Source organism: Atta colombica, unplaced genomic scaffold, assembly GCF_001594045.1.
Source record: "Atta colombica isolate Treedump-2 unplaced genomic scaffold, Acol1.0 scaffold117, whole genome shotgun sequence".
Lineage (NCBI taxonomy): Eukaryota > Metazoa > Arthropoda > Insecta > Hymenoptera > Formicidae > Atta > Atta colombica.
In genome coordinates this window covers 69,430-82,502 of record NW_017259203.1, presented here as the reverse complement: position 1 = coordinate 82,502, position 13,073 = coordinate 69,430, and the positions used below count along the sequence as shown (strand labels likewise).

General features: G+C 31.6%; 1 protein-coding gene across 2 annotated transcripts in view; it reads right to left on the bottom strand.

Annotated features, from left to right (window-relative positions):
• Window positions 1-13,073, bottom strand: part of LOC108694194 (putative epidermal cell surface receptor) — a 62,814-nt gene that overhangs the window by 4,769 nt on the left and 44,972 nt on the right. For both annotated transcript variants that reach the window (XM_018203545.1, XM_018203544.1), the window contains exons 8-11: window positions 8,853-10,178; window positions 5,484-5,685; window positions 2,988-3,486; window positions 2,263-2,620 (exon numbers count right to left, since the gene is read on the bottom strand). In XM_018203545.1, coding sequence (XP_018059034.1) covers window positions 2,263-2,620; window positions 2,988-3,486; window positions 5,484-5,685; window positions 8,853-10,178 — 2,385 coding nt within the window. The remainder of the gene's footprint in view (window positions 1-2,262; window positions 2,621-2,987; window positions 3,487-5,483; window positions 5,686-8,852; window positions 10,179-13,073) is intronic.

Genomic DNA, 13,073 nt, shown 5'->3' with positions numbered 1-13,073 from the left:
AAAAAAAAAACGATATCCGGCCGTTTTTTGCCATTGGCCCATAGTTTCGAAGAAATTGATTTTTTAAATAATTATTGTAGTAATTTGAAAAACGTACTATATTAATGAAAATATCAATATCTTTATAAATTTTATTTTAATTTAATATTATTAGTTTTAATTACTTTTTTTTTGTAATGAAATTTCATGAATTATATTAGTATTATATTAGTATTAGATAATTAAACACTTATCATGGAATATTTATTATTATCATCATTATCATCATCGTTATTGTTATTCACATGAACGCATAAATAAGATTGTAATGAAAACTGTTACAGTTTCTGATGAAATTAGAAATTGGAAGTTATGATTAGGAACAAGTAAGTCATATGTTTGTAATTTTTTTAATTAATCGATTCATGAATAATAATAGAAAACGAATCGTATTTTGTAGATGTACATTGTACGGGCTGATATAAATCATAAAAATAAGAAAAACATAAATATTTATTGCATTGTGAACATCTTGTGAATGAATATCATTTTAGAATGAATATCATTTTAGAATGAAAAATTTGATTCTCAACAAAATTGATTTCTGAAAGAAGCTATTTTCACAATATATCAAAATATATTAATATATTAATATATTAATATATTAAATCTACTTCTCGCCAGAGAACTAATTTAGAAAAAGTTATTGTCTGCAACAAAAATTCATTTGTTTACAATACAGCATTTATATTTTTAAACATTTATATTTTTCTTGTTTTTATGATTTATATCATCTCAGACAATATACATATCTACAAAATTAGTTTTCTATTATTATTCATAAATCGATTAATGTTAATCAAAAGATTACAAACATACTTGTTCCTAATCATAATCCAATTTCTAATTTCTAATTTCATCAGAAACTGTAATATTAGATGTACAACTTTGCTTCCGCCGTTTTCCTATAGATGGCTTTAGCGATAAGTGGTGGCCGAAATAAATAAATCATAGACGTCATACAATAAACTTGGGCGTCTGTCAACATAACCCCATAGAAACATTAGTCGATTTGTGTCTGCATCATAAATATTATTCTCGATTGAAAATGTTAGTTTACGAGCCAAATTCTCATTTGTGGGAGGTTTTAATTTTTTGCTTCAATATGAAGAAATATGCGGCTGAGGCTCATCGAATGCTCTCAAATACTTATGGTGAGGCCGCTATTAGTGAAAGAACGTGTCGTAAGTGGTTTCAACGCTTCAAGAACGGTGATTTTGACGTCCAAGGTCATGCTCTGTATTTGGTGGGACTAGCTCGGCGTAGTGTATTATGAACTGTTAAAACCGATTGAAACAATCACAGGCGATCGGTATTGAACGCAATGATGCGTTTGAGCCGAGCATTGAAAGACAAACGGCCGCAATACAACGAGAGACACGATAAAGTGATTTTGCAGCATGACAATGCTCGACCCCATGTTGCGAAAGTGGTCAAGACATACTTGGAAATGTACGTTGAAATGGGAAGTCCTACCCCACCCGCCGTATTCTCCAGACGTTGCTCCCTCTGACTATCACTTGTTTCGATCAATGGCACACGGCCTGGCTGACCAGCACTTCCGGTCTTATGAAGAAGTAAAAAATTGGATCGATTCGTGGATAGCCTCAAAAGATAACCAGTTTTTTCGACGCGGGATTCGTACGCTACCCGAAAGATGGGAGAAAGTAGTGGCCAGCGATGGACAATACTCTGATCATAAATGTATAACCAGTTTTTTACAATAAAGCCTCGAATTTCGGAAAAAAAACGGCCTAAGCAAAGTTGTACCTAATAGTTTTCATTACGATCTTATTTATGCGTTCATGTGAATAGACAACGACGACGGTAATGATGATAATAATAAATATTTCATAAATGAATATTTAATTACCTATAATATTAATATGTAATTTCATAAAATTTCATTACAATCAAAACGTAATTAAAAGTAATAATATTAAGTTAAAATAAAAATAAAAATATTGATATTTTCATTTATACAATACATTTTTCAAATTATTACAATAATTAATTAAAAAATCGGTTTCTTCGAAATTATGGGCCAATGACTGACTGAAACGGATACATATCGTTTTTTTTTCGTTCAAGAACAGCTAAAAAGCACATTAAAATACTCGATTCCATCACTTAGTATTTCCCTTAGTTTAGTTCACTCTACCTGGTCACGAACATTGGTAAATGACGGGACATCTTGTATGCCTGTCTATATAATATTGTTACCTTGTTGAGCCACGGTAATCGGTAAGAGAACACCTGGCTTAGTGACAAAATCCTGTACATTACTTTTTTTTATTCTGCCATTTGTTAAATAGATTTCAAGCCACAATCGATATCTAGTCCCAGGTTTTAGATCATTGATCATAGTTTTAGCGTGAGAGTCTCTTTTTGCAATTTTGAAGGTAGTATCTTCTTTGCCAATGTCGCTTTGATAAATTGCACGATAAATATTCACATATTTATCTTCTGGATAAGGCACACCACTCCAGGATACTTCTACGTCCGTTGATTTGATAGTTTTAACTTCAACTTTTACATCGAAAGAATAGGGATCTGGTTTCATAAACGTAGTTACCTGAAACTATAATAGATACATAATAGATATAATAGATAATAATAGATAATAATAGATAACTAATAGATAATAATTTAACATTAATATTCCTTATGTCACTTTATTTAATGGAATTAATATTATGTAATCGTTAAATGTTTATCTCCGAATTTTTATATCTCCGAATATTTCATGATTATTATAAATAATATATAATAGCATATTCAGATGATGCAAATGATTGTTATGCAAAAAAAAATTTTTTTTTAATTAAAAAAACTTTACAGAGATTTGATTATTTGTGGAACCTAGCATCTAGCACCCCACAAAATATTTTCAGTAATAATGAAACCGCCAATATCAGATGATTTTAATTATTGTTAAAATACTTTACCGTTTTTTCGCTTATTAACTCTGTTAATTGTCCTGGGAACGGTATAAAATAAATACCAATTTCATATGTGGTTAATGGTTTCAGGTTTTCAATTATGTAATTCGTTACTGCACGATGGATCAATGGTGTTGCTGCATAAACTTTACTATCATATTCTTTATATCTCAGCTGAACACCGTCTATGAATTGCAATTCATATTCTGTGAATTTCTTCCATATAACGTTAATCCAGGTTGAATTCGTTTCCGCTATTCTAAGTTCGGCGTCAATTGGTATTTGTGGTGGCAGAGTTGTTACCTCAACATGTTTTTCTAATGTACGCACATTGTAAATTTTGCTGGTTGGACTATTTGTTAAATCCTTCAGTTTCACCGTAATTTTTACTTTGTATTCAGTCATCGATTTTAGATCACCTAATTCAAACTCAAGTTGGGGTGTTGCGATTAAGTCATTAGGAGGCGCAAACACTTGTGTTTTCCACGTGGATGGATCGAAATTTCTATAAAACAAGAAATTTTATTATTCTTACAAGATATTCAGAGATATAGAAAATGAATATCTCGTATTCCATGTCTCGTAGTCACAAATAAAATAGAGTTTGAGAAGTTCAATCTTTTATGATTGCTCTCCATATTTACATCTTCATTTACGAGCAATCAGTTCATATAGAAAAATGTAAAAGAGATGATATCTAGATAGATATCTAGATCCAGAATTTAAAGTAAAATTCTCTATAACAAGTTCAAACTGATATTACAAAAGTATTATAAATATATTTAGTGGAACAAGATGAAATAGTACTTCAATTGTGTCTCATTTTAGATTAAATATTCAATTAAAGAAAAAAATAAAAGGAATAGTACGTATGTTATGTTCGGCACTCAGCAAAATGCCTGTGTGCTTGTGTGGTAGAATAGATTAGGAAAAGACAAAAAGAGATCATAAAAGACGAAACTTTATGATGCAAATCTTGATTTAATTGTCATAAATCAAAGAGTTGAAAAATATAGTTGCACAAAAAAGTTATTTGAATTGTGTGTAAGATAACATAATGTATTAATACTGTCTTACTTATTTTAATATAGGTAATTTACAACAAAACATAATATTTAAAATTATAAAGATTATGCGTTTCGCGGATCTCCTCCGCGGCTTTCCTCCGTGTCTAAATCCATTCTTGGAATGGAACGTTTCGTGAATCTTGTAGTCCATTTCATTAGAGCAGCCTGATACTGAGCTGTTCCTCCAAATCGTTCCTTTTTTATAAACATAGAGGAAAACGGAAAACTCTCCTTCCTAGATGTTTTTCCTAGATGTTCTGCTCTCTCTAAGAAAGCTGACGGCCTTAGACTACCTTAGGCTATCAAGTGTATAGAAAACCAACACACACAGATAGATACCTACATGCCGAGTCACACCATCATCCAGCACAAAAACAGTCTGCAATCAACTTCACTTGTACGTAGAGCTTTCATCTCTGACAAAGAATATCTACAGACAGAACTCAACCACTTAAAAATAGCTTTACAGAAAAATGGACACGACAAAAAAGACATAATCAAAACAGTCAATAAATATGTAAACAAGATAACGGTCTCTGATAGACGAAAGGATCCTATTCATTCTCCCATATATCAAAGGAACAATAGATCGAAATGGCAGGATATTAAACAAACACAATATCCGAACTATCTTTAATCATCTAAAAAGATAGGACAAATCCTAAAGATCAAAGACCTCCACTCAGCTCCATAGGAGTATACAAAATATTTTGTTCCTGCGGGCAAGTATACATTGAAGAAACAACCTACGGATAAAAGAACATCAACGATGTCAGGCTAAAACACGTCACGCAATTAGCATTATCAGAACACAACATCGAAGTAGGACATCAAATATTATTTGATAAAACGACCACAATAGCCAACATTACATCATACTTTCCAAGAAAGTATAGAAAAATAGAAAAATAGAAAACAATCTAAATAGAGATAATGGCTACAATATAAATAAAATATGGAAAACCATTTTCCCGGTTATTAAAGACTGATCGATTTTCCCCACCTCTCACTCACAATTCTTTTCTTTCTCTTCACCACTTCAACAAGTAGAGTAATATAAAAAAGAAACGACCCGGAGGAACAGCTCAGTATCAGGAACTGCTCCTCGTCCTGATGAAGTAGACTGCAAGGTTCACGAAACGTTGGCATTCCAAGAATGGATCTGAACACGGAGGAAACTCGCGAAATGCATAATCTTTATATAGAAAGCATCCATAGAAGTCAAGAATATTTATATTAATATTAATATTTAAAATTATTATTCTTTCTTAACTTCTTTGCTCGTCCTGAATTTCTTAACTTTAAAATTTAAATATTTTCCGCTCTCTCTCTCTCTCTCTCTCTCTCTCTCTCTCTCTCTCTCTCTCTCTCTTTCTCTCTCATGAAATTCAAAAAGATCTTTTTACATAATTTGATGCAGTATTTCAATACATACGTTTTATCACTGGTATATTGTAGCTCGACTCTTCCATGTAGTCCCACTAAGACCTGAGGTACAGTAAACACTAATCGAATTGTATGTTCATCTAATGCTTCTAGTATTTGCATTGTAACTTCATTGGAAGGAGATGCGACTGGGAATCCAGTTATACTTCCAGGTAGAGAAAAACCTGGCGGTATAATGTTATGGTCCATACCTATAATATATCGGAAGATTTATTATGTCTGTAGCAAAGTAGTAGAAGCCAATTTCTATCTGTGTTAAAATTCAGAAATGCAAGAACATATAGCAAATTATTATTTGCGTTTTAACATGGATTAAATCTTTTCCCGAATTTGTTAACAATGGTTGATTATAACTCTCGAAACTCTGTGCCATTTTTTATTATTTCTGTTCTAATTTCAGATTAAAAAATAAACTGTAACTATATAAATCCAATTCTTTTTAAGAGTTGGTGATGATGCATACGAAGATCGAGGTATGACATTTCAACAAAAGTTAGAAAAATTAGATATAGTTTATGATTTATATACAATTAGATGAACTTTTTAACAAAAAATCATGTCAGCACATTTAAAATCGATTCGAAATACATCTGTGTAAAACAACAAAATTAAAAATTAATTAATATTATTTTATTTTTTTCCGCTTTAATTGTGTCTTTTTTTTTAATATAAATTTTGCCTCAATTGCCTTTTATAAAATATCTCCTTTTTAAATACTATTTTAATTATTTTAAAAAACGAATTATTTGCTCTAATATTCTTAATTTGAATCTAATCATATTTCTTCATAAAGTGATACGCATTTATTTTTATTATTAAGAAATCAGTCTAAATATGGTTAAGAGAATTAGAAAAATTAATTAAGTGAAACAAGAGATAACGAGCCTGTAAGTTCAATTTAATTATTGTATTATTTCTATAATTATTATCCAAATCTTTTGACTACATTTATATGATTCTATGAATTTTCTAAATTTTTATGTTCACTGAAGATGATCCGATTAAAACCGAAAAAAATTTGGATAATTATAAAACTTATAGTATTATTAGTATAGTATTATTAGCTAATTAGAGCATGAGCGTAGCATGTCCATACAGCACCGATTATTACGGAAAGTTTTCAGAAACGTTTCAACCTTTCACATTTCATATGCAACAATTCTGAAAGGATTCTGCAATATGTCATATGAAATGTTTTAACAGAAATGTTATTAAAACTATATATGCAATAAATTGAAAAATATATTTAAACAGAACGAAAAATGATTATAATGTTAAAATGGATCCAAAATATTTACTAAAAGTCATTTTTTGATCAATCGCAATTCAATTTAACATTATTTTGATGTTATTGTGATTTATTCTATTTAATTACGAAAAAAACTTTTGTATATGAATAATGATATTGGATGGAAACTACAGGTGTGATTTTTAATAATATGAGTGCTTATGCATATAATATGATTAATTAATCAAAATAATTGACGATATAATTATTATTTTCGAGAAATACTTTAAGTTTATTTCAATAAGTTTTTGTAATCTGTAAACAGATCTCTCACACACACACACACACACACACACACACACAAAACTCTCAATAAATTTTAAGTATTGGGTTGTCCGGAAAGTTCGTGCCGCAAAAGATTTAAATTTAATAAATGTATACTAAAATTTAAACCTTTTGCGTTTCAATTTTCCTTCAAAATCGCCACGAACTTTCCGGACAATCCAACTTTAAAAATGATATATAAATATATGTTTAATTGATATTTAAACGATATTCAAATTTATTATATCGCCATAATAAATTTAAATATTATTTAAGATCAATTAAGTATATATTCGAATATTATTTTTGTAGTATTAGAAATGGCTGAAATTTTTTTGATAATATTTTAAAAAGATTGCAGATTTTTTTTCTATGACATTTTATCAACCTTTCAAGGTTTCATGTGCAAGAATCGCGGACATTTTATTATTTCAGAGCTGTTTCAGAAATATTGCAGTCAGATTTCGCAATTTTTATAAAATGTTTCACTTTTCAATTGAAATATTTTTGAAATATTTCTGAAAACTTTCGATGCTGTATGGGTGAACAGCGCGTAAATCTATCATGTTAAAGGACTCGGATTCGATTTTCCGACAGATTCATGATGGAAGTCTTGTTCCATCATGGGCAGATCCAAGAAATTTTCATGCACTTGTAGCTCCTCTTCGTCTGGCAAACCATTAAGAGTAGAGTCACTCAATAAGAGGCATAAAATCGCACGCCATTCAGTCTTACCGAAAACGGTTAATAATTCTTATTCTTTCTTTAATAAAGGATACTTGCCTTGGAAAAATAAGAAAGAGGTCAATACGGCCAATATTAGACTGGTGATAATTTTAAAATAATTAATATTCAGACCGAAGCGAAACAACGTCCGCCCCAGTGTCACCATCTTGAAAAACATGGTACCTATAACTGTATTATCTATAAAAATTGCTCTCATCTATTCACTACATTAACATATTAACAAACTGAAAAATAGCAGCACCAATCACGGAAAGGATTGTTTACGTTCGATTCTTATTAGAATGATTTTAGTCAAGAGTATCTATTACCAAGAAAACCTCTCAAATTGCCTTTCGAAACCGACGCGATTAAATTGTAGGTCCGTATATCTGCGTATGTATCTACGTGTGCAACACGAGCATACATACGAGAGATAGACCTTAGAATGTTGTGAATTGAATGAATGAATGAGTACGATAATTAAATTACACTTACATCGTGTGCCAGGTTCATTATCTCTTGTGTTACTTAATTAATCTTATTATTCATTTTCTTATCTTCATATGTTTTTATAATTTCAAGATTTTTTCACGATCACAGCAATTGACTTTAATTGCAAATATGTGCTGCAATGTATGTTCTTCAAGATCATTAATATATAAGTTTCTTATGTAAATGCATAAAATTTCTTGAGAAATATATCTACAGTATATGTGACGATATTCCTTACCGAAACTTAAAATAACTTTTTCTGAAAATGAAATACTATTTGTATATGTAATATATACGTATGTACATATTATTCATATTATAATCAATTAAAAAAAGAATGCATTTTGCAAATTGATGGAAATAATAAAATTTAATTTCTTAACTATATAATTGGACATATAAGTTTAAATTTTGGGATGTAGTTACAAAGGTATATAATGTTGTAATTTTATAAATTATGAAAACTTATGCAATCAATAAATGTTGATAACAAAAGCATTATTTTATTTTTCAGCAAGGAATATCAGCTCATTTCTGGCTGCTAATAAAAATTCTGTATATTATTTTTTGTGATGATCAGGAACGAACCTGATTGACTGGACGTTTGTGCTGCGAGCGGATGATTCAAGTGCGTAAGTCCTGAATGTGATATTTGAGCATCTATATGAAGTGGTATAGTTGGCAGCGGGCGATTATTTGGAACATTATAAAGTATAGCAGGTTTTTTGGAATAATCTTGGAAGGGTCCTGGATTGAGATCGTGCTGATTGATATGTGCTAATAATTCCTCAATTTGCTGAGGAGTATTTGGAATATTGGGCGTGTGAATGTGATAAGTGATCTGTCCATTTTCATCTTTTTGCGAAAAGCTATGATATTTCGTCGTCTTTTTCGATGTGGGTATCGTTCCGAAATAAACGGATTGCGCTTGATCAGTAGGCAGTTGTTTCTGACCAGAGATTTGTTGGTGAAGGTCATATACACTAGGGTAATCTTGAGGAGGAGTATAATTGACCTGAATTAGATCAGGTTGCTGCGAATTTGTCAAGTGATGTAGTTTCTCTGGTAAAATCTCATAATCAGGATTTTTTTTATTTTGTTTTGGTCGATCAGATAAGATCGAAAATGATTTTGATTTTTCTGCATCAATAAAGGGATTACTAGGTGTGGTCTTCTTTTTTGAAGTTATAGGAACAATCACATTTGGATCAATTAAATCGGATTTGATGGGGATTGAATCATAATAAGAAAGACCAATTGCTGTGTTACCATACTGATTATTAAAATTAACTTGAGAGATGTTTTCTCTATTATTAGAGCTGAATAAGAATCCTGATTCTGATGTATTGAGATGAGAATGTAATGGGATAAACTGAGCTTGATCAATTGGATGATTTTTTAGCAGAGGGGCTAATTTGTTTAGGTTTAATGAGTTTGATTGATTTTCATTAGGATATGGAAGCATCGACGTGACTTTATCGGGAAATTTATCAGGTACTAATGGACCAGGAAAATACTGATTAATTTCCTTGTGAGATCTTACTTCTACAGGCTTTTTCGAATCAAATTTTGATTTTGGTTTTGCCCTCAATATTGGCTTTACGGAATAAACGGGTAAATGAAAAATGTCTTCTACATTGAGATGGGTGGATAGGTAGTCGGGACTATAAGGTCCGTTATAAGATATTATAGGATGTCCTGGATCCATAGGATAGTGAGGAAGTCCGTGAGAAGTAGTATCTATTTGAGTTTCATCGGTTTTTGAATTTTCTGAGAAAGAAGTACTGTGCTTCGATTCCTGGCTGGACTTGAATATTTCCGACTTGTTATTCGGTCTTTTGATATTGTCAATTGTTTGCTGATCAAACGTGTTTGTAGCTAAGGGGCCGGAATACGCGGTCGTCACGTTCAATCCTGCAATAAGTAAAGTTCCATTGTCACAGAAATTGTCAGTGATCAGTCATGGGTTGTCTAGAATCCATGCATATTTATAGCAGAATTCAATTTAAATATTTCCAATTGTAATCACGTTGTATAAAGCATGCATTTTGTCTTCATTCAATTATTGCATTATCAGTGCGAAATATGTACAAAAAGAAAAAAGAAGTAGTCGGAAAATATAAATTTCAAAGAAAGATAACCTAAAGTTATATTGTAACGAAAATAAAAGAAAAAGTGCTATTTAAGTAGCAATTGTGCCAGTAGCAATTATGTTAGTAGCAATTATGCTCGCAAAGATTTGCACATTTCGGACCGATTCCGGCGAGCTACTCCCACTACCGCTCGAGGCTCGACGGCCGAGCCGCTGAGCGCTCACGTGACGCTCTAGCTCAGGAACGTCTCTGTAGCTTAAACGTATGGAGATCGTACTTTACGTTATTAAAGAATATTTTTCTTTAATAGAATTTTTATGTTCTTAAAAAATCAAATACTAAATTTTCTAAAACATTTTGTCATAATAATTTTTGCTTACCAGAAACCATTCAATAATTGTTATAAATTTACATCGAGAAGTTTCTATAACAGATTTGCGAAGATTGAAATCAGGAAATATATGAATCTGGAAATTCCGTACGAAGTCTTACAAAGTTTCATTAAGTAACAAAGATTTTATATCGCAATAATTATTTTCTTCTTTAAGCGAATATAATTATTTTAATTAAAATGATAAAATTATATTATTAATTAAATTATAAATAAATTATTGGGAGTACAAATTAATTCGGTCCGTTTTTTTGTGCATTTATTTCAAAACTAAATGAATGAACAGATTAATTAAAGTATTGTCCATCGCTGCCTACTACTTTTTCCCATCTCTCAAGCAATTTTCGAATTCCATCTCGAAAAAATGACTCATCTTTGAAGGCGATCCAATTTTGGAGCCAATTTTCGATTTCTGCGAAAAAAACCGGTGACTTGCTGCATCCTTCGGAACAACCAGTAATCAGAAGGAGCAATGTCCGGAGAATACAGCGGGTGCGGTAAAACATCTCATTTGAGTGTTTCCAAATATTTTTTTATGACTTTAGCGACATGAGGCCGTTGTCATGAAGAAGAATAACTTTATCATATCTTTGTTCGTATTCCGGCCGTTTCTCTCGCAATGCACGGCTCAAACGAATCAATTGTAACTGATACCGATCGCCCGTAATGGAATCGCCGGAAAAGTTTCAGCAGCTCATAGTAAACAAGACCCTCTTGGTCTCACCAGATACAGAGCATGATCTTCGAACCTGAATGTTCGGCGATGGTGTTGATGTTGAAGTCGATGACAACGATTGACCGGCTTAGCGTAGTATTTTTTCTTTTTGGAGTTGTCGTAGAATATCCACTTCTCATCTCCAGTCATAATCCGATGCAAAAAAACCTTTTTTCTGTTGTTTTTGAATCAGCTGTTCGTGAAAAATCGCCTTTTAACATCTTTCGGTTTCAGTTCATAAGGCACCCAATTTCCTTGTTTTTGAATCATTTCCATGACTCTCAATCGTATAGAAACTGCTTGTTGAGTTACCCTCAATGATTCTGCAAGCTCCTCTTGCGTTTGACTTTCTTCTTCGAGTAATACCTCTAATTCTTTGTCTTTGAATTTTTTGGCTGTCCAAAGCAAGGCTTGTCTTCAACGCTGAAATCTCCATCCTTGAAACGTCGGAATCATTTCCTACATTTATCAGTTGGAGCAGTGTCACCATAAACTTCGACAAGCATTCGATGGGCTTCAGCCGCACTTTTCTTCTAATTAAAGCAGAAAATCAAAACCTCCCGCAAATGCTGTTTGGTTAAAACAAAATTCGACATTTCAAACACAGTAAAAATCAAGGTTTTTGTATGAAACTGAAAGCGAGGGTAAACTGAATATTATTAGCAGATGTTTAACCTCTCTGAAACCGCCAAAATCAGCTGTCACTATGAACCATTCACAACAACTGAAGCCATCTTTAAGGAAACAGACCAAACTAATTTGTACTCCCAATAGTTATTGCGATATAGAATTCTCGTTACTTGAGACTTCGTGTGGATTCACGTATTTCCTAATTTCAATCTTCGCAAGTCTGTTATAGAAACTTCTCGATGTAAATTTGTAACAATTATGATTTCTGGTAGGCAAGAATTATTAAGACAAAATGTTAGAAAATTCAGTATTTGATTTTTTTAAGGAAATAATTATTTTGCAAGAAAAATATTCTTTAATAATGTAAGATACTCCGCACGTTTAAGCTGTAGGGACATTAAGCCAGAGCGTTATGTGGCGCTTGACGGCTCGGCCGCCGAGCCTCGAGCGGTATTGGGGGTAGCGCGCCAGAATCGGTTCAAAATGTGCAAATCTTTGCGAGTACTGAATTTTATAATTAGCCCGGAGTCCATATACGGACAAAAGCATTTTGACACCAAGCGCTGATTAGTAAGTTAAAAAGTCAATAGGGGGGGGGGGGGTAAATAAAATTTACCCTCATTACTCGTTTTTCATTATTAACGTTCGGTGTCACAGAGCTATTATTCATATGAAGATTTATAGGCTTATATACTCGCTTAATCGCAGATAAAGTTTTTAAAATTTTTAATTGTAACATTTATTTTTCATTAATTATATACAATTTATTGTAAAATAATATTTATTAAATGTTTATTAATATATTGGGTTGTCCGGAAAGTTCGTGCCGACTAACCTATATAATTTAATAAATGTATACTAAAATTTAAATCTTCTGCGTTTCAATTTTCCTTCAAAATCGGCACAACTTTCCAGACAACCCAATACTTTACGTAATTTATATTAAAAGTATTTAATATCTCAAATAATAGTTTAGGAAA